Source organism: Chaetura pelagica, unplaced genomic scaffold (assembly GCF_000747805.2).
Source record: "Chaetura pelagica isolate M959 unplaced genomic scaffold, ChaPel_1.0 scaffold713, whole genome shotgun sequence".
In the NCBI taxonomy this organism is placed as follows: Eukaryota; Metazoa; Chordata; class Aves; order Apodiformes; family Apodidae; genus Chaetura; species Chaetura pelagica.
In genome coordinates this window covers 233,247-253,170 of record NW_009952819.1, presented here as the reverse complement: position 1 = coordinate 253,170, position 19,924 = coordinate 233,247, and the positions used below count along the sequence as shown (strand labels likewise).

The following is a 19,924-nucleotide window of genomic DNA, read 5'->3' as shown; positions in this document are numbered from 1 at the left end:
CTCACGTGGCTGGAAGGAACCCGCGCAGGATGCCCGGCTGCAGTCGCTCCTGGGCCATCTGCGAGTTTCAACAGAAAACCTGCCTCATAAAACAAGCCAGACCAATTAAACTGGCCCCTGCAGCAAGAGGTTCTTGCTTACTTACTATTTTACTGCTGCCCTAAAGAGCCCTTTCCACTGCAACTCAACTTTACTTGCCACCATTTTATTAACTCTGCAGATGAAACCCAGAAGAGACTGGGGAATACTGGGACAGCAAAGCTCTCATTCCCTCTACCATGGAAGTTTGGAAAGAGCTGCTTCTCCACCATCTTCTTAGGACACTGAGGCAGCCCAGAGCTTTAAACCATTAACACATGCTTGTTTTTCCCCCAAGAACATCATGTAGAGGTAGAAAGCTGGCTGGTGACCAGCTCCATGTAAAATACCCTGACAATAAGTCTGAGCCCCTAGCTCAGGGTGGGGGTCCATGCTCTGCTCTATGATGGAAAATATATGGATATGACATGGAAAAGAGCAGGAACTCATGGCCTGACCCGTCTCTACCAGAAACCCTGTCATGACGCTGACTGGCAGGCTGCACGTGGGGGAAAGAAGAAATGGTGGCACAAGTTTTTCTCCAAGGCCCACATTCTCCCACAGCCCCAGGAGCACTCACCCTGCAATCCCTGCACCCCTTTACTGGCAGTGGGGGAGTACCCAAACCCCCACCTTGAATGGAAAGTGACACCAGCACCCACAGGGACGTGCCCTGAGGTTCCCATGCAGACACCCGGCTCCAGCAGGGCTGCCAGGACATTGGCTTCACCCACATCTTTACAGAGCAAGTTTCAAACTCAGCCTTTTCACTCACAATCCCAAGGACTAATCAGTCACACTCCACAAGAACCAGTGCTGAACTGGGACTTAGATACAAATGTATTTATAATTTGTTTGAAAGGAAGCTCTAGGGAAGAAGCAGGCTTCACACCTCTTGCCAACTCAAGCACAAACCCAGCAAGCCCAGGCAGAGACCTGTGTGCCCCAGCACTGTGGTATCTCAAGCAGGCACCTCTGTGCTTCTTTCATCCCTTTTTCTCTCACAGCCTCAAGGTTTTGATGAGCTCATCACTAAACTTTGGACCTTTCACCTCCAAGTTCACGCTAAGGCCACAGGCTGCTTTGACTGGGCTTTTCTCTGAATGACTCCCTAGTGACTCACCTGTCCCTCAGGCCCCGGGAGCCCTCCCTGCTCCTCCCATCAAATGTTGCTTCTCACAGTGACACAGAAACAGTGACTTCCACCAAGCAGCCCAGCTTTGGAGGAAGTCCCATCACCTGCTGTTCTGCATGAGCATTGTGGAGAGAGACACTTCCCCAAAGCCCTGCTAAGTGTGCTCACTACCCTGGTGGTGCTACCATGAGACCTGCAACACCTCCTTGCCTTCATCTCACTCACTGTGCATTCCAAGGGTGCTCACCTCCAATGGTTCCCTCAGAATGGTCCTTGTAGCAGGGCTCTCTGGGCATTCACATCACTGCCCTTGAGGGCAGCTTTGCTCCTCAGGATGGGGAAGCAAATCTGGCTGGTCCCAGTTGGTCATTTGGGAAGAGTCCACCAAGCAAGGTTTATACAACAATGAACCTATGTCAAAAAATGGGGTTTGGCCCTTTCAGTTGAAAAGCGGGCACCACAGATATGGAAGTTATGAGCATATAGTGAAGGCATTAGTTATAAAAACAAACCAGCTGTCAAGAAGAAGAAGAGGTCCCTGCACACAGTAGTGCCTGAAAACAGCTGTTTCGGCTGTCATGAGTCAGCATGTGCAGACAGACTAAATCCACCTGGGAAGAGGCAACCTCACCAGAGGAAGCAGCCCACTGCTGCTTGGGGAGCATCCACACACCACCACCAACCAAACTGGATTTGTTACCATGGAAGGAGTCAACAGTGACTAACAAGTCGTGGAGCAGCTAAGTGCAGAGATAGCAACAGCCCTGGAGCAGCCAGCTCAAATCACCGAGAGGCCTCCAGGCGTATGTCCTGACAGCACACAGAGCAGAGGCCCTCAGGCAGCTTCAGGAAAGCTTTGTCATGTCCTGAGCCAGCAAAGAAGAAAGCAAGACCCAACCTCAGGAGACTCTGCACTGACCAAAAAGGGTTGAAAAATTGTCTCCCACCTCAGCACAAAAATACTGGAAATGCCACTGGGTTGTGCAGGAAAAGCAGTGCTGGAAAGCAGAGCTGCCACACTCAAACCCAGAGTGGACCCATTTGGCTCACAGGAAGGAGAGAGCAGAGAGCTTTGGCACCTGAGCATCAGCCTCAGCTGTGAAGGAGGCACCAAATAAGGGAAGGATTCTGGAGTGGTGACTCCTGGGGAAAAAGAGTTTCAAGTTAAAAATTGTTACTTCAGGTTTGGAAGTAAATTTCAGGATCTGGTCTTTATCAAGCGAGGCAAACTTTCTTCAACATCAGCAAAGCATCTGTGGAGCAGAAAGTGGTGTCAGAGTCAAAATAGGCTGCAAAAGACAAGTCCATTAATCAAGAGACCAGATGCAAAACTGCCTGTAACAAATATGCTGTCTCCACTGGAGTGGAAGGGACTGGAGCACAGCAGGGTGTTCTCCCAAGTCTAGGGGTCTCCTCAGTGACACGGGGTTGGGATACAGACCACAGAGCCAGGCAGCTCCGCTCCAAAACACGTACCACACTCATCCCAAATGCTTTCAGGGTTTCTTGGGCAGCCAGGCTTTTCCAGGCACAGCTTCCTTGCTGAGAACTCTCTGAAATAACATCCAGGCACCCAATCCATGCCATACCCTCAATTCCCAGCTCCAGGGCTAGATACACCACGTTAAGATTGTCTCTCACTCCCACGGGCAGCTCCTTCAGAGCTTCACCCCATCCAGCCCAAGAGCAGCAGCCCTCAGCTACCTCCCCTGGAGACAGCCTTGCAGACATGAGCCTGAGCCTTCATCTCACACCATCCCAGAGGAACAAGGCACAGCTCTGACTGTGACTTCATGGCAGTATCTTGCCGAAATCACACCAAGCACTGACACAGACCTTCCTAAAAAGCCCAAAAAGCTGCAGTGGGCTCAACTGGCAAGAGACTAGGAGGAGGTTTTTACTGTTACAGGTGCAATTGTAACAAAGTGCTGGTGGAAAGTGCTCTGTGCAAATGGCTCCCTACCTAAAGAAGAGGAGACAAAAGGGCTGTTAGGATTGTCTGGCATTTTTGTGGTATTTACAAGGTATCTACAGAGCTGTGGGCACATTCCAGCTGGGCTAATTACCATAACCATTCCTCTACATGCACCACCTGCAACCGTAAACGGATACTGAGCTGCCCTTGGCTCCTTCTTGCCACGTGTCCTGGTGCAGGTTTTTGTTCAGCAGCCACAATGTCCTGCTCCAACCCAGCAATTCCAGTGAAAATCCTGACACTCAACATCAGACACAAACACAATACAATCTGCTACCACATGGAAGAAAGAGGGAATCTTGCTGCACTGTGGACTTGAAACATAAAAATACTCATTTCCAGGCACAGATACCAGGAGACACTCCTGCAGCTTCCTGATCTTTGTATTGCAGCAGCTGCAGCTCCAGGACACATCTCATGGCCATAAGAGATGCAAGTCAGCAACCCAGCAAGAGAAAAAGAGGCATTTAGGAATTCTCCCAGCAAAACCAAGGGGTTTTTGATTTTTTTCCTTTCATTGCTGCAGGGAGCAGGTGAGGTAAGAAACATAAGCAAGAAAATTGTGCACTTTAGTAATGTAAAAATCAAGCAGTGGAGACTTCACTGGCTCCAAAACAAGCATCTGACCTATAAATAAATTTAACATTATTAAATAATGATTTTACTAATAAAACTTTCAATTTAAGGAAAGCAGGTAAACCAGAATATTTATCTGCATGTTACTTCCTTTCCAACCAAACTTGTATCTAAGTTTGGTTTCTATGAATTAGTAACATGTAACTTTCTGGTGAAAAAAATAATTTACAATTAAATAGCTTAAAAACTAATTAAGGAATCTCTTAAAAAGCAGTGGCCTTCAGGGACTCTCACTCGACTGGAAAGAGGTTGGTAGAGACTCACCAATGTTTTTCATCTATAAACTGAAAGCAAATTCTGCTGTCAAACAGCCTGTGCCACGAAGGGGCAGTAACAACGGCTGCAGCACGTTCATGCAAAGTTATTATAATCACTTCAAAATCTGGGGTTTTCCAGCATCAAATGTCATGTTCTGCATCTGGGATCATGTAAAATGAAGTCTCCAGCAGACCATGCCTGAGGCAGCTTCTCCAGAAAGGCTCTAGGGAGTATAGCAGCCAAATTCCCAAGGCAATGTCCAGTATGATGGGGTCAAGGGGTGTCCCTGTGATGTGAAGGCAGAGAGCAGGTTTCTATGTACAGCACTGGGGCTGACACTGAAATACTGCACCCACCTCTAGTGCCCTGATTTTTAGAAGGATGCTGAAAAAATGGGAAAGGGTCCAAAAAAACAGCCATAAAAAAAGTGATTCAAAGGCAAGAAATGATGTATTGCAGTGAAAAAACTTTAACAGCTCAATCTGTTTAGTGTATCAAAAGGAAAAGAAAAGCAGACTGGGAGGTGATTTGATTGCAGGGTGCAAAGAGCCTCCATGGTACCCAAGGGCTCCTCACACTCACAGAATAGCAGGAGCACAAGAACCAACTGGAAATATTCAGCCTGGAAAGAAGGTGTGTTTCAGACCCAGTGCAATTATCACTGGAATGAACTCCCCAGGAAAAGGGTGGATTCTCAAGACTGGATGTGTTTCTGGAAGTTTTGTTTTAGCCAAATACAAGTTATTTGGCTTCATACAGGAGTAGCAGGGTGAAATTTAAGGACCTGTGATATACAGGAGATCAGAGTAGATGATCTAATGGTCCCTGCTGACCACAAACTCTATGAATCTCTGCTAACATGCCAGAGAGTCCTCAGCTGAGATATCAAGTTAACTTTCAACACTGAACATTTCACAAATTGGCTCTGGTGCTGCAGGTCATTCAGGATCCAAGCTCAGCTCTTCAAGGCTGCATCTGGTTAAGCACTGAAAGTGAGATGACCCAGGCAGAGCTGCTCTTTGTCCAGCAGGTGAGGTGGAGGCCCCGTGCTGGGCACTGAAGCAGCCCCCACCAGCAAAAAGCAGTTTATATTCCAACACATACTGTTTGCCAGGAGTAAAGACCATCCCCTTCCTGCCATAGAAAACTGACAATGAGAAATGTGATGAGTTCTGGTCACCACAGAACTCCTGTTAACGAAGCTCAGGGTGTTGTCAGCCCTTCCAGCTACTCGGGAGTAGATTGTCTTTGGGGTTAAAGCCCAAAGAAGAGAGATAATATGAGAAATTGAGGAAGGTGAAGACTGAAGAGATCCAACCCTGAAAGGCTTAGGATGGAGTTAGGCCAACAGAGAAGACATTTGGACAACAGGCTGAGCAGAGACAAGAGCCTTCCAGAAGGATGAGAGCATTACTGCACGCAAGCCTCCTGCTCCCAGCTCTGCCAGCCACGCTCCCTGGCAGGGACATGGGGAGCTGCTCCCAGCAGCCTGTGCCCCAGGCTCCTGATGCATTCCTGGAGCACTCCTGGAGGCTTTGCTTCCACCTGGGCAGTGTAACACAGGGCACAAAGGCATCTCCTTCTCTGCTTTGAATCAGGCAGCAACGAAATGTGCCAGGGAGGAAGAGTAGAGCCAAGGACAGAGGAAATGACACAGATTCCAGCAGGTTCCACTCCCTGATCCTCCGGAAGGAAGTTTCTTTCCTAATACCCACCTCCACAGTGGACATGAAGCCTGTCTGGAAACGGCTCATTCAAAACTGAAGAGAAATAAACATTCCCCATGGCAGAATTAAGAGCTTTGGCTGTGGAATATCAAGTGCCCATCCCTAAAAACGGACAACAGACACCAGAAGAAGTTAGCCTGGGCCAACTTCAGACAAGATCAAGGTTAGACTAACAACAACAGAAAACAAACTGAAGAGAAATCACCCTCTCCAGCCTTCACCCTGCTCTGGGAAATTTCTTCTGCCCCAATACTGGTCATTTTATGCCCTTTACCCATATTGCCAATCCTGGCAGTATTCCTGTCTGAAGTGCAAACTCTCCCTCCCAGCATCACCCTGAAGTGCCTGGATCATGAAATGCACTGCCACGAGAAAGGAAGGACTCATGTGCAGCAGCAGGAGGGGGTTTGGTTACACACAAATCCCCAGCTGATCAGCACCAGCAGGTTGAAAGAGTGACTGACAGGGAACGGCGGTTTCTGGATGATTGTACTTGGGTTTAGAGTATGAGAAGCTTGTTGGAACTCAAAGTCTCACCCCCAACTCACCACAGCCTTTCTAAGCACTGGGATCTAGCAGAAATAAAAGTCACTGATGTCCTTGTAGTGCTCCCACCTTCTACACACATTAGCACCAGATGCCTGTTACCAGAAGGAGAACATGTTGGTGTCTCTCCCATTCAAGTAACACTAGTCCCTGCCTTGTTCTCCACAGTTAAATAAAACCACCAACACGGTCTAAAAAGAAAAGGAAAAAAGTAAAAATAAAATCAACACCAACTTCTGGAAACTTACTGATAGCTGAGCCTTCACTTTCTGGGTAGTGACAAAAGGTCAAGTTGCTCTGGAAGGCAACATGTGGGTTCTACACGACGTGTGTGCACAGGTTAAATGGGTAACCAGGCTCTGTGAGCTCTGCCGAGCTCCAGGGGCCTGAGTGGAGCAGCACTGAGCATCCAGGGAACAGCATGACCCTGGAGAAGGTGTGACAGCACTTCTGCCTGGATTGCCAACCCAGGAACTGCAGCTGAGAAGGTTTTTACCTGCATTTTAAAAGCAAAAAGCAGACTTTATGAAAAAAGTTAAGTGCAGGAGAAGGTGCACCAAGTGGGGGGCAAAAAAAGGCAGCACTAAGCTGCAGAGCTGAATGTCACGTCTCAAAGCCAGAGAGGCCAGGAGTGTGGTTTTGGTGTTTAACCAGCTTCAGCTGCAGCCTGGCACTCTTTTACTTCCTCTGCAGAGAAGTCTTCTCACTGCTAGGGGGGAGAAACCAACCTCACCACGCGAAACAGAACAGAAATAGAGCCCTGAGGTGGTTTGGTGACCGAGGTCACTTTAGGAGGTAGAGAGGCTGCAGGCTGGGGAAGCACTTGGAGACATTCACACTGCCAACCAAGAAAGAGATGACAAAACAGGAGGCAGGGCAGAGTATTCATGCTAGTCCAGCAGTAAAGAGGCTGAGAAGTCTCTTTCATACACCACCAGCTCCCCCATGCTCAAAACAGTTTGTAAACTGTTTCCTAAACACAAAGGGGAAAAAAAAACCCAGACCTAGTCCTGACCTCCACAAATGAGTAACCAAACCAAACAGCTTCCTGCAAGCTTGTGGGGGTGAGAAAAGGAGGCTGCCTGGGAGGGACAGAGGGAACTCCAGGTTTCTCCCTCTAAAGTCCTGCCTTGGGCACAAAAAATTGAGGATGCAACATCTCTTGCTGCATGGGTGGTGGGTAAAGGACTGAAATGGGGAGAGGCAGCCCTCAGCTGATGGCCAGTGCCCAGCATTCCCACCCCAGATGGCTGCTCTGCTGGTTCCTGTGCTGCAGGGGAGGCTCAACAAAGGCTCCAGCTCTGCCAAGGTGTGGATCAAACACAGCAGCAGGCTGGAGGGGAAGCTCAGCCCTCCCCTGACAGCACGTGCAGACCATAATGCTACAGACCACAGGCTTACGTCACACTCTAGAGAGCACCAAACCGTAGCAAGGACAAACTGCCCAAGTTAACACCAGCCACCTTCCTGTGACAAGGGGCTGATGGCAGCCTGAGCCAAGGCCTTGCTGCAAGACCCTGTGTAAATCCCACTGCTGGCTTGTGCACTGAGATGAACCGACGGGACGCTCCCTCACGTGTCCCCTCCCTTTGGGGACACACCTACACCACTGCTCTGCTGTGGTTCAGATGTTTAGTAAGTGCAAGAAATGGCTTCCGTAGAAAAGAACATTGGGCACCTCCAGTAGTGGTTTCCAGTCCCTCCACTCCCTGCACAAGCATATCATGTTGGGTGAAAACAGCTCTGAAAGCACCCAAGAGTCAGCTCAGGCTGCCAGGGCATGGTGGGCAGCCTGCAGGGCCACCCTTCTGGGAAGGCAGGCATGCCTGTGCTTTCATGATGCCCCTCCAAGCCACAGACACAGTCTCAGCTGCCTGGGCTTATTTTCCAGACCAGAGACTCCTAAAAAGACCATTCCAAGCACTTCACACCCACCTGACACCATAGAGGTAGCAGATATGGGAGCCCTGTACTTCAGCCACCAGGTATCATTCGTAAGAGAAAATGGATTATTTCTCATGGAAAAGAACAATCTTTCACCATCCTGAGAAAAACCACCCAGCCACAGTGGCAGTGCAGAGAAATGGTCCCACCAGCCTGGCAGCAGACACTCCAGAAACAACGAGTTCCCCAAGCAGCCTCTTATCCGTGCATCTGCATGGAAGAACAACCAACACTACACAGATACGTGTCCAAAAGAGATCAGCACCCAAAGCTACACACTGCTCACAGCTTCAGCATCTCTGCTCTGTGCCCTGTCCCAGCACAGAGGGACAACTGGACGTGTAATAGGCTTCCAAAGAAGAGCACAGTAGGAAACAAAGAAACACAAAAGTAAGAAACGCTCTAGATTCAGTCTGTTGAGAGAACTTAGTCCTCCTTTTTTTTTTTGTAGACCTCCTGGTGGTATTTATTGCTCACTTGTGGAAACCCTGATGCTGATCCATACCCTGCTTCTGAGAGGAAACCCTGGGTACAGACATAGGAGGTTAAAACCTGCTCTGAACTTCAGAGCTAATGATCCCACTACAATTTCTCTGCTATTGCAAAGGGGTTGCTGCTCCACAGGCACACAGCACCAGGCAAATCCTCTGTCCCTGATCAACCACTGAGGGGAGAGGGGGGGGTCCTGCAGCCAGCACACAGGGCTGGGGCAGCAGATCTTGACTCTGGTCTCAGCTTTCCTAAGAACTTTTTGGGTGGCCCTACTATACTTTTGATGGCTCTGCAAGAGTGACCTCTCACAAAGAGGCTAGAAGACTTAATTCTTTAATGATGCTGAAGTATTCAGACATCTGGAGAGAAGCACTATTCAATTACTGTTGTGCCAAGGGAAAAAAAAAAAAAACACCTCTCATCCCTAATCTTAGCTGCAGCTCTGGAGTCATCTTTATTGGACCATGCACGCTGTGATAACACAGGGAAGGATCTGCTGCAGAGCACAGGCAGCAGCAACTGTGGGAACCTTAACTCAGCATTTCCTGACATGGGTGATTAAAATCTCAAACTCGGTGTAATATTAACACTTTCTCAAGAGACTGACAGCACGTTTGCCCTGTTTACCAATTTACAGTCTGTGCAGTAAGCTGCATATGGTACTATCAGATTTAAAGTCAATATAGACCCATAGCAAATTAAACCAGTGGCAGAGAAAAAATGGCAGAGACTCAACTCTTCAGCTCACTTTGCCCCATCCAGCTGTTTAAAAAAAGCAGCAACAACTTCTCATTGGTCCAGCCTCCTTTTTTGCATTTCTTATTGGAATCCCATACAAAGTGACTCGATATTGTCAGGTAAGCACCAGGTCAGCCTGGACCCTCCTACCCAGAAAGACACAACGTCTGAGAGACCACAAAAAACAGCCATGCACAGAATGAAACCCCAAAGAGTTGCAGGCACAACGGACAAAGCCCTAAGCACAAAACAACCAGGCTGCAACCCAAACACTTCTTCAGCTTGCTTTGAAACTGTCCCACGCCCTCCGTGCCAGCAGCATCAAATCCAGACACAGAGGAAGGGGACAAACAGCGACGCATGATCCTCAGAGTGAACAGATGGTTCTTCCAGCTCTGCATCTTCCTAAACACATGGTGTAGAAAACTGTGAAAGCAGCAGCTAAGCCAAGTCTCTACCTAGACACACACTGCCAAGAAAACCTGCCAGCCATGCACACCACCTCTTCTTGTCACAGCAATGGCTGCAGCACAAGCTGGCCTTCTGCAGACCTGCCATCAGGCTTTACCAACCCCACCCAGGTGGCTGCTAACCTTGAAATAATGTTTGTGTCTTTGTATAGGGCTGCAGAAAGAAATATAAAGTCAGGACTGAGAAGAAACTCATAAGCACATGCTGAGCAGACTCTGCTCACTGCTGAGGACTGTGCACATCAGCAGGTCCGGGGACAGTAATGGCTCAGCAGCTCCCTGCCAAGTGTGCCATGTCACAGGACTGGCACCCAACTGCCAGAACAATGAAGCAAGCAATCACTGAGGACAGAAAACAACTCCAAGCACTTTTTTGTCACCTGTGAAGCAGCCAGCATCCCCACAGTGAAAACACTGCACTGGCCTCCACCGACAGGCAGAAGGAGCCTCCCACACCTCTGCCCTGTACGTGTCCAGGGCTGTTCAGGTCTATACTGTGGTGCTGTATCTGCTTCTGAAAGCTGAACGCTCTCCCGTTGTACCCTGCAAAATTCCCTTTTCTGGCCCAGAAACAGCTGCCACGAAGACAGATGCCCGAGGAGCTCCCTGCAGAGCTCAGCTAGAGGCACAAACCAGAGATGGCCTCTTGCCTCAGCCTGCTCAGGGGCTACAGCTGGCAAGGAAGAGACCAAGGCGGTGACACCGTCAGACTCATTTCCCCCAAACGACACGTGAGCCCTGGCACACATCCCCTGGGAGAAGAGCTGTTCCCGTCCCGCCGGGGGATGCGGGGCAGAGGTGCTGGCAGAGCTGCAGGGCCCTTCCGAGGCCGAACAGTGCCACACAGTGGCAACAGCCCGGCTGCTCCTTCCAGGGGAGCTGCGAACCACCCAGGGATGCAGCGATGAAGAGAGGCTGTAGCTCCAAGGGGCCCAGAGCTTCCCCAAGAGCTGCTGTCCTTACCAGCCCACAGCTTCCCAGCACGGCAGCTCTGGCACTGACGCAGATCTAAGATCTCCTTTTCACTTACTTTCAATCCAGATCAGTCTGGGGACATGGTGTAAGCAGTGGTACCAACACCAGACAGGTGCTGCACTGCAGGCAGGGGCAGCCTGAAGACAAACACCCTGGCTGCCAAAGCCAGCAGCACCCAAACCTGTGCCCCTCAGCTGCCCCTGTCCTTTTGCCATTGTCTTTCCGGTTGTGCAGCCTCCCCACGATCAGCAAGCTCGTGCTTTCAGCAAGCCAGCACTTCAAACAGATGAAGAAATCAAGACTAACGGTACTAATCAGACACACAATCTGTCCAGGCACTTCAGAGAGCACAGCCCCACTATCATCAGGGAGCAAGCTCTAGTGAACAGCACTGCAAACCACCAGACAGAGCTGCCCCAGGCTTCTGCTAATGGTTACACTACCCTACAGGGGAGCACTGCAAAAGAGAAACTAATGCCTCAAAAACATTCACAGCATCTTATGTCAAAGTATCTTAATGATTTATGGAGAGGCTAAAGCTTGGCACGTTCCTTTCAGTGATGCTGAGGAAGCAAAGGTCTCCAGAAGAAAAGTTGAGGAGAGGGAAAACAACCAAGGGCAGTAACGTCTTAAAAATGCTGCAGCACCGTGCCAGAGCTTATCTTTCAGAGCTCCAAGACTTCACCCCAGTTCCACCCAGCTGAAGTCACAAACTAGTTATAAAAGTACAGTTGTGTCTGAGAAGCTCTAGGCCCTGGAGTATGTGGGGAAGGTCTTCCCAGCTCTGCTAAACTCACATCCTCAACAGCCATTTTAGGACAGGCAGCCCAGAGGGCCCTGGCAAGTCCTCTTGCAGGCCGCATGTGCCAAAGGAGTGTGAGGATTCCTAGAGGATGAGCTCCCAACCACCACTGCCTTTGCCTGCATTCCTGGGCCTGACAAACAAGAGCTCACTTGGGCTCCTCTTGCAAGGTACACAGCTCGAACAGACAGGTCAGAGACACCATCAGTCAATTATTTTTTTAGCCTTGCCAAGGAAAGGCACCAGTCTGGCCTTGCACCAGAGCAGCGACGCAAATGTGACACCTACACTGGAAATTAGAACCACAGTTTTCACATTCCCACTGCAAGCTCTGATCAGCTGGCACTGGGACAAGTGACCCACTTCGAGAACAACCCTCAGAGCTTACAGGGTCGCAGTTAACCCTGATCTTCAGCATCTGACCTCATTTCCCACCAACAACCTCACCCAAACCAGAGCCCTCAGCAGAGGCATTTTACAGCATCTGCTGCTTGTGCCTCTCCTGTCCCCTCTCAGCCACACCAGCGTGTGTTGCCAAGAATTGGATGGTAACAACATGCCTTAAACACCAGAGGCACGAGGTCAGCAGCTCCTCAGCTTGACCCAGGCACAGCTCCCATAGGGGAAGCCAAAACACTGAAAAATTTAGCAACAGGAAAGCAAAACAGATCCAGTGTCATTCTGCTGCATTCCAAACACATGACACCAAAGCCAACTGCTGCCTCCTGCAGTACTCACATCGCTGGGGCTGAGGTTCCCAAGACCATTGTCCTGCTCCGAATCCCTGCCGGACTCGTGGCCCTGGGAGGAGCGGGGGTGTGAGGGATGGATCCAGATCTCCAGCCTGGTGGCATCATCTCCAACTTGTCGCAGCATGGACTTCTTGCCCTTCACCCGGCAGCTGGGGCTCAGATCCAGCATCTGATGCTTCCTCTGCTCCATCTGCTCAGCCTGGGCAGACAAGATAGATTCAGATCACCCAGGCATCAAAGTACAGGAAAAGTATATGTTTTCATTTACATGGAGAAATTAGCTCTTTTGCCTGCTTCAGAACCACAGTAACTCACTGACAGGGCCAGACTTTGGTTTCTGACACCACAGGACAGTGCAGGTGAGATGTTTTCAGCTCCAACTGCCCCAGGACAGGAAAAGCTGTGTGCAGTCCTCAGGTGTGTGACAGCCAACATGCTAGATCTGTGATGTGGGGTGACCCTCTGGGGCACAAAGGAACTGCAGCCCCTCCTGCCCACCCCATAGGTGTGGGGCAGCTCTGGGATAAGGCAGCAATCACACTGCACACCACAGCCATGCTGCAAACCACAGCAACATGCAGCCCTTGCTGAGCTTGGCTGTTTTAAAGTTTGTGACCTAGAAAGAAGAGCTTCAGCTGCACAAACAACCCCAAAAGCAGCCTGAGGAGAGGCAGAAAGGACACCAGCATTCTGAGGGCTGCCTCTCTTGTTTGACTCCCAACATGGAATTCCTTAGAAGTGGGTAAGTGGTGTCTCCAAGACCAAAAGCCACCACCACTCTCCTCTCTGGCTCCTCAGGGAAAGCCTGCAGGAGCAGCTGCAGCACCCACAGCCCAGCTCCAAGACTCACCTTGCGTTTTGTCTCCTCAAACAGGCTCATCAGGCTCTCCTTGGCTGTGAGGATGGGGTTGCTGGCAGCCAGGCTGCGCATGTAATAGTAGACAGCATCCAGCTTTCTCCTCTGCAAAAGACACCAGACTTAGAGCTGCTACTCATTCCAGAGCACTCTGAGCCAAGATCCCACATACTTCGCCTTCCCTGTCCTTCAATACACGTGCCCTCCCCTCAATGCTGTCTGGGACAGACAGACATACTGACAAACGCTGTGACAAGTAGGACTTTGAACTCTCCATCCACATTCACAGCCATCAGCAGGAAGCACAAGCCCTTTGCCAGGTTTTGGGAGTGAAGGAGACACCACAAACTTCCCCTCTCTAGCTCCAAGGCTGCTACAGAAGCCATCGAGCCAGAGGCCCACAAAAAAGTCTCTCAGCAGACAACATGATAAAGGGCAAAGGTATAAATACTGAACTCCTGAAAATTCAGGAAACAACTATTTCCAACATTACTACGAATATGGAAGTGACTGCAGGTGAGTTTTACAGAGAGCAGAGGCCCAGGAAGACTGGAGGTTCTGCCAAACTGCTGCCAGCATGCATCCCTCACCCCAGCCTGCTGCTGGGCTAATCCCATCAGCAGCTTCTCAGCATCTTTCCTCCCACAGGCTGGCCACAGGGAACACCGTGAGAAGGCACACCTCAAGCCTTTATGCTACAAAGACACACAGCCATTTAGGGGCTTACACACCACCACAGAAGGCAGGACACCCTTACTGCTCCAAGCCCCACACCAGGAGTCAGAAAGATCATTCCTAGCCATGAAGGAAATGCACTTCTGAACCCTGCAGTGCTGACCTGCTCTGCTTTAAACCAAGAACTTCCATGGTTGAAAAGAGACAGATCCCTACCAGCCCATGTCCCAGCCTGATACTTCCATTTTCTGTGATCACTCCTCCCTTGAAGCAAATTTTCCTGCATGGCTGGAGAGGCAGCAAAACTGAAACTTAACAACGTCATGTGTGGGTGCCACTTAAGACCAGTACCCCCAGGATCAATGAAGACATGGCAAACAGGATCAGCATCCTCATGACAGCACAGCCTTGAGCACAAAAACCTCATGCCAAACTTTGAACTCAACCCACTTTTCAAACATCTGCCCTCTCCACAGCTCACAGAACAGCCCCCAAAATGCCAATAGCCTGAGGGAGCAGCGTGTATCTAACAAAACTGACTGAAGCCACAGCAGCTGGAATTCACACAGCACATCCTGCCATCAGCTTTTTTCTTTTTAGAAAACACATCTGGGAGCACTGCACCAACTGGAATCTTGCAGCCACCCCAGAGGCTCTTCCTATGCTTGCTGCATCCTTGCAGGAGGAGCATCTTACCGTGTAGATGGCCAGAAGTGCCAGCTGGTTGTAGGGGCGGCCGTTTTTGGGAGCAATTTGCTGAGCCTTCAGGTACCAGCTGAGAAAGGGAAAAAACAGAGAGAAAGTTTTACTGAAAAGACACCAAGTTGCCTTCCTGGCTGTGCAGGATCCTCCCGGCAGTCCCGCAGGGAACAGGCCCTTTGCACAAGTGCCCTCTGCCTGCAGGAGCACGCAGAGGCAGGGAGGCCCAGCCAGGCAGGGGGGCAGGTGCTGCTGCAGAACCAAACGCTCTGGGCTCAGCCTGGCAATGAGCATTAAGCCAGACACAGAAGTGCTGTCCCTGTGCAGCATCAGGCACAGAGAACAGGATACTCAGGGAACATCTCTCTCTCTCTAGTCCCCTTTTTAGCTCCATGGCACTTGGGACTGAACCCTCCATCTTCCTTAGCTCATTCCCCATATTTTCAAAATACTTCATCACCCCAAAAGAGGAGGCATCGTTCAGTGGCAGCTCATCTATCCCTTCCCATTTTCCCTCAATCCTATTATCCACTCTCCAGCTTATCCCATGCCACACAGATCCATCAACACTGTTCAGGCACATTATAACCCACCATGTTCCCCACAGCCTCCATGACACATCAGCATCCTCCATGATGTCCACAGACCCTCCATGATGTCCAGATCAGCAGCTTTCCCTGCCCCATTCTCCAAACCTTCACAGATGTCAGGGCTCCATCCCCCATGCTGGCCTCACTTACCCACCTGCCCCCCAGTCACTGTTCCAGAAAAAAAATCAGAGAAACAAGAATGACAGGAGGGAACAAGTGCCAGTAACTCCATCATAACATATGGATACATCTGGGAATATCTCCTAGCTGAAAAGCTACCAGAAAACACAACAGCCAGTCTACCAGCCTTGACAGCATAAATCAGAGTCAAAGACTGGTCTGGGTGGAAAGGGACCTTAAAGATCATCTAGTTCCAACTGCCCTGCGTGGGCAGGGACACCTCCCACCAGACCAGGTTGCTCCAAGCCCCACTGAGCCTGGCCCTGAGCATTTTCAGGGAGGGGACATTTCGTGCCCATTGCCCCTGGTCCTGTCTGAGGCACCACTGAGAAGAGCCTGGCCCTGCCCTCTCTGCACCCTCCCTTCAGGTATTTATATACACGGATAAGACACCCCCAGAGCCTTCTCTTCTCCAGGCTCATCAGCCCCAGCATTAAAGAAAAAATAAAATAAAGATCTGTTGACAGAATGAAGCAGCATGGACAGACTTCTTTGGCTAGTGTTAAAAGCATGAAATCCATGCCTTGCAGCCAGTGAGCTGTGCTCAGCCTGCAGGGCAGGGGACATACCTGCGTGCCTTGCCGTAGTTGGCGGTGTCGTTGGCCTGTTCCCGGTACCGGCAGATGTCCCCTTGGCAGATCATGCACCTCTGGGCGCTGATCAGCGCGTACTTCACCTGGAGGGAAGCACCCAGGACATCCTGTGGGACCCCTGCAGCCCACCTGGCTCACCTGCAGACCCTGGGAGCACCAGGGACCACAGAGAGCTAGGAGGAGGGCACTGACACACTGTCAACACTGTTCAGGCACATTATAACCCACCATGTTCCCCACAGCCTCCATGACACATCAGCATCCTCCATGATGTCCACAGACCCCAAGATCAGCAGCTTTCCCTGCCCCATTTTCCAAACCTCACATCAGCATCCTCCATGATGTCCACAGACCCTCCATGATGTCCAGATCAGCAGCTTTCCCTGCCCCATTCTCCAAACCTTCACAGATGTCAGGGCTCCATCCCCCATGCTGGCCTCACTTACCCACCTGCCCCCCAGTCACTGCTCCAAAAAAAAAATCAGAGAAACAAGAATGACAGGAGGGAACAAGTGCCAGTAACTCCATCATAACATATGGATACATCTGGGAATATCTCCTAGCTGAAAAGCTACCAGAAAACACAACAGCCAGTCTACCAGCCTTGACAGCATAAATCAGAGTCAAAGACTGGTCTGGGTGGAAAGGGACCTTAAAGATCATCTAGTTCCAACTGCCCTGCGTGGGCAGGGACACCTCCCACCAGACCAGGTTGCTCCAAGCCCCACTGAGCCTGGCCCTGAGCATTTTCAGGGAGGGGACATTTCGTGCCCATTGCCCCTGGTCCTGTCTGAGGCACCACTGAGAAGAGCCTGGCCCTGCCCTCTCTGCACCCTCCCTTCAGGTATTTATATACACGGATAAGACACCCCCAGAGCCTTCTCTTCTCCAGGCTCATCAGCCCCAGCATTAAAGAAAAAATAAAATAAAGATCTGTTGACAGAATGAAGCAGCATGGACAGACTTCTTTGGCTAGTGTTAAAAGCATGAAATCCATGCCTTGCAGCCAGTGAGCTGTGCTCAGCCTGCAGGGCAGGGGACATACCTGCGTGCCTTGCCGTAGTTGGCGGTGTCGTTGGCCTGTTCCCGGTACCGGCAGATGTCCCCTTGGCAGATCATGCACCTCTGGGCGCTGATCAGCGCGTACTTCACCTGGAGGGAAGCACCCAGGACACCCTGTGGGACCCCTGCAGCCCAGGCTGGCTCACCTGCAGACCCAGGGAGCACCAGGGACCACAGGGAGCTAGGAGGAGGGCACTGACACACTGTAGGTCCCAGGCAAGGGCAGCAGAAGGAAATGAGAGGGCTCCATGGCACTGGTTCAGCCAAGCTCCCAGACACCTCCCCTCTCACAACAGCCCCTCTCTCTCCAGGAGGAAGTTGTTCAGCACATCACCAATTTAAGGACAGCTGTTATATAAAAACAACTCAGGGAATGGAGCTGGGCTAAAATTTCCTTTCCCAGCTGTCCCTCACACTTGCACTCCCAGTTCAGGGCAAGACAGTCAAGTGTCCAAGGAGGCAGCACAACTGTGAGCTTTCCTTCTTCATTATTCATGATGCCACATACAGAAATAAGAGCTGTTCAACATCTAAGGCAGGGCCAGGGCAACTCTGGGAACTCTTTTCCCTTTATTAGTTCTGGTCACAGAGCTGGTACAAAGCTGGTACTTCTTTTGTTCTTTGCAAAGGAAGCTAAGAAATGTTAATGCACCAGAGTTGGTTCAACAAGTTCTCTAATGGCTGAGAAAGGTTCCCTGCAAACACCCTGACATCTGCTCCAAGTACAGATGCCTGCCTCTTGGCAAGAGCAGCACATGTTGCATATGATTAACAAGGAGGAGAAGTCTCCAGGAGGAGACTAACCTACCATTTTCCTCAGAGGTTTACTGCGGATGACCATCCCGTCCATGTAGTCCTCTAGCTTGAACTGGTAGGACACCTGAAGTTTCTGGAGCAGGCCATCAAAAAAAGAAGTACCCTGCAAAACACACACATACTTGAGATGTTATTGTTTCTGGTCACAAGCACAACATCACCACAATATCCCTGCCATGTGCAAGAAAGAAGGTCCCTCTCCCTGAGGTTTGGGCTGTTTCTCTTCAGAAAATAACAAGGAGGTTGGGGAATCTCCAGCCCTGGAGGTTTTCAGGACTGAGCTAGACAAAAAAAAAGACTGGTCTGATCTTGAGGAGGCTTTGAGCAGGAGGTTGAACCTCCAGCAGTCCATTCCCACCAACCAAACTCAGAAGATACATCCTCTTAGATATGTCAACCTGCCTTCTACTGAGAGTAAACTGAGCTGCACAGTTTAACAGAATTACTTTCAACCAATTTGATAAAGATGGCACAAACAACTCCAGGAATGATGGTTATTTCCATGTCAGGATGTTAATTTCATTTTGGCTTAAATCAATTTCTCATTAACATAAACCACACCCAAACAAGTCTGGTTTAAATTCTAACAAGTCTCCACCCAAATCTAGGTCTGCCACACTAACTCACAACCCGTCTGAGCATTCTCCTCACACAAGGATGGCTTAAGGCACAGAGATACGAGCAGGATCAAGGCTGGTTGCCCAGTTACACCATCCCATTGTAAGCAACAATCCCACCCAAACATTCAGAGGAGTTTCTCTCTCCTCACCTCATCTAGAAGCTGGAGCAGTTTGTTCCGAATTTCTTGGGCATTTACCCCCTGGGGGTCCTTGAGGAGCTGTCGGAACTTCTCAATCACCTGGTAAAAGGCATTTTTCCACAGCAGCTGATCCACGTTCTGGGAATCGGAAAACTCGATATCCATCAGGATGCAGCGCTCGTACAGCTGCAGCATCTCCACCCTGCAGCAAAACACCATCAGTGCTGAACACAACTGCCCAGCCTGGGCCTGAGCTGCCAGGGGACACGGGCTGAGCCACCTGCTGCTCTTCAGCCAGCCAGCACCAGATGCCAGCAGCTCGGCTGGACTGATACACATTCCAGAGGGAGAAGGGAGCTGCTGAAACCAAACACCCTTCCTGTTCCAGGAGGGCAACTGGAAAGGACCATCTTGCCTTTTTACGTAGGAATCAGAAAGAATCAGGGCCTAGCAGGGAGCTCTGCTATGGCTCTGCCCTGGGAACAGCACAGCTCAAGTGGCTCCTGATACCAACATGGAGAAAGCAGGAGCTGCTGGGCTCTGCTCCTTCCAAGCATGGAGTCTGGCTGTTCCAGGCCAGGAATAAACTTGAAGAACCAGAGGGGAAGGAGAGGTCTTGCCATAAAAATGATCTCCAGCTCCTTCCATGCACCCAAAATACAGAGCAAAAAGAGAGACTCTGCTTCCTCAAAAATGATTGAGAGCTTGGAATGTCACACCTGAAGGAAATAAAGCCTCAGTCTCAGAAATTAAATTCCCCTTGCCAGCTCCCAGCAGCCTTCCCTGGACACTAAAGCAGAATTCCTTCCCTCAATTCACTGAACAGTTGCAGGCTAGAACCAGCTCTGCAACACACAGCGCAAGCTGATGGTAATGGGGATCCTCCAGCTGTTACTGCCTTGGCAGCTCGATCCCTGATCATGCCTTGAGCCCTGCAGAAAAGCAGTGTGGATGGCAGAGCCTGGAGCAGAGCCTGGAGCAGAGCCAGCTGGCAGAGCCTGGGAAACCTGACAGAGGCAGAGGAGGATGTGGGTGGTTCTTCTGCACAAGGGGCGGTGCTGCTGCCCCACCCCATGCAGACCCCGGCCCCCCCAGATGCCTGGACAGCACAAACACTGACCAAGAGAAGTGTAACCAAGATGTTTCTGCAGATGGACACCTGCTG

The 19,924-nt window shown here is 50.4% G+C and overlaps 1 protein-coding gene across 1 annotated transcript in view; it reads right to left on the bottom strand.

The window, feature by feature from the left end:
- SMG6 (SMG6 nonsense mediated mRNA decay factor) overlaps window positions 1-19,924 on the bottom strand; it is a 124,382-nt gene that overhangs the window by 101,428 nt on the left and 3,030 nt on the right. The window contains exons 3-8 of the mRNA XM_009995127.1: window positions 18,769-18,961; window positions 17,992-18,102; window positions 17,167-17,273; window positions 14,756-14,834; window positions 13,379-13,489; window positions 12,515-12,727 (exon numbers count right to left, since the gene is read on the bottom strand). Coding sequence (XP_009993429.1) covers window positions 12,515-12,727; window positions 13,379-13,489; window positions 14,756-14,834; window positions 17,167-17,273; window positions 17,992-18,102; window positions 18,769-18,961 — 814 coding nt within the window. The remainder of the gene's footprint in view (window positions 1-12,514; window positions 12,728-13,378; window positions 13,490-14,755; window positions 14,835-17,166; window positions 17,274-17,991; window positions 18,103-18,768; window positions 18,962-19,924) is intronic.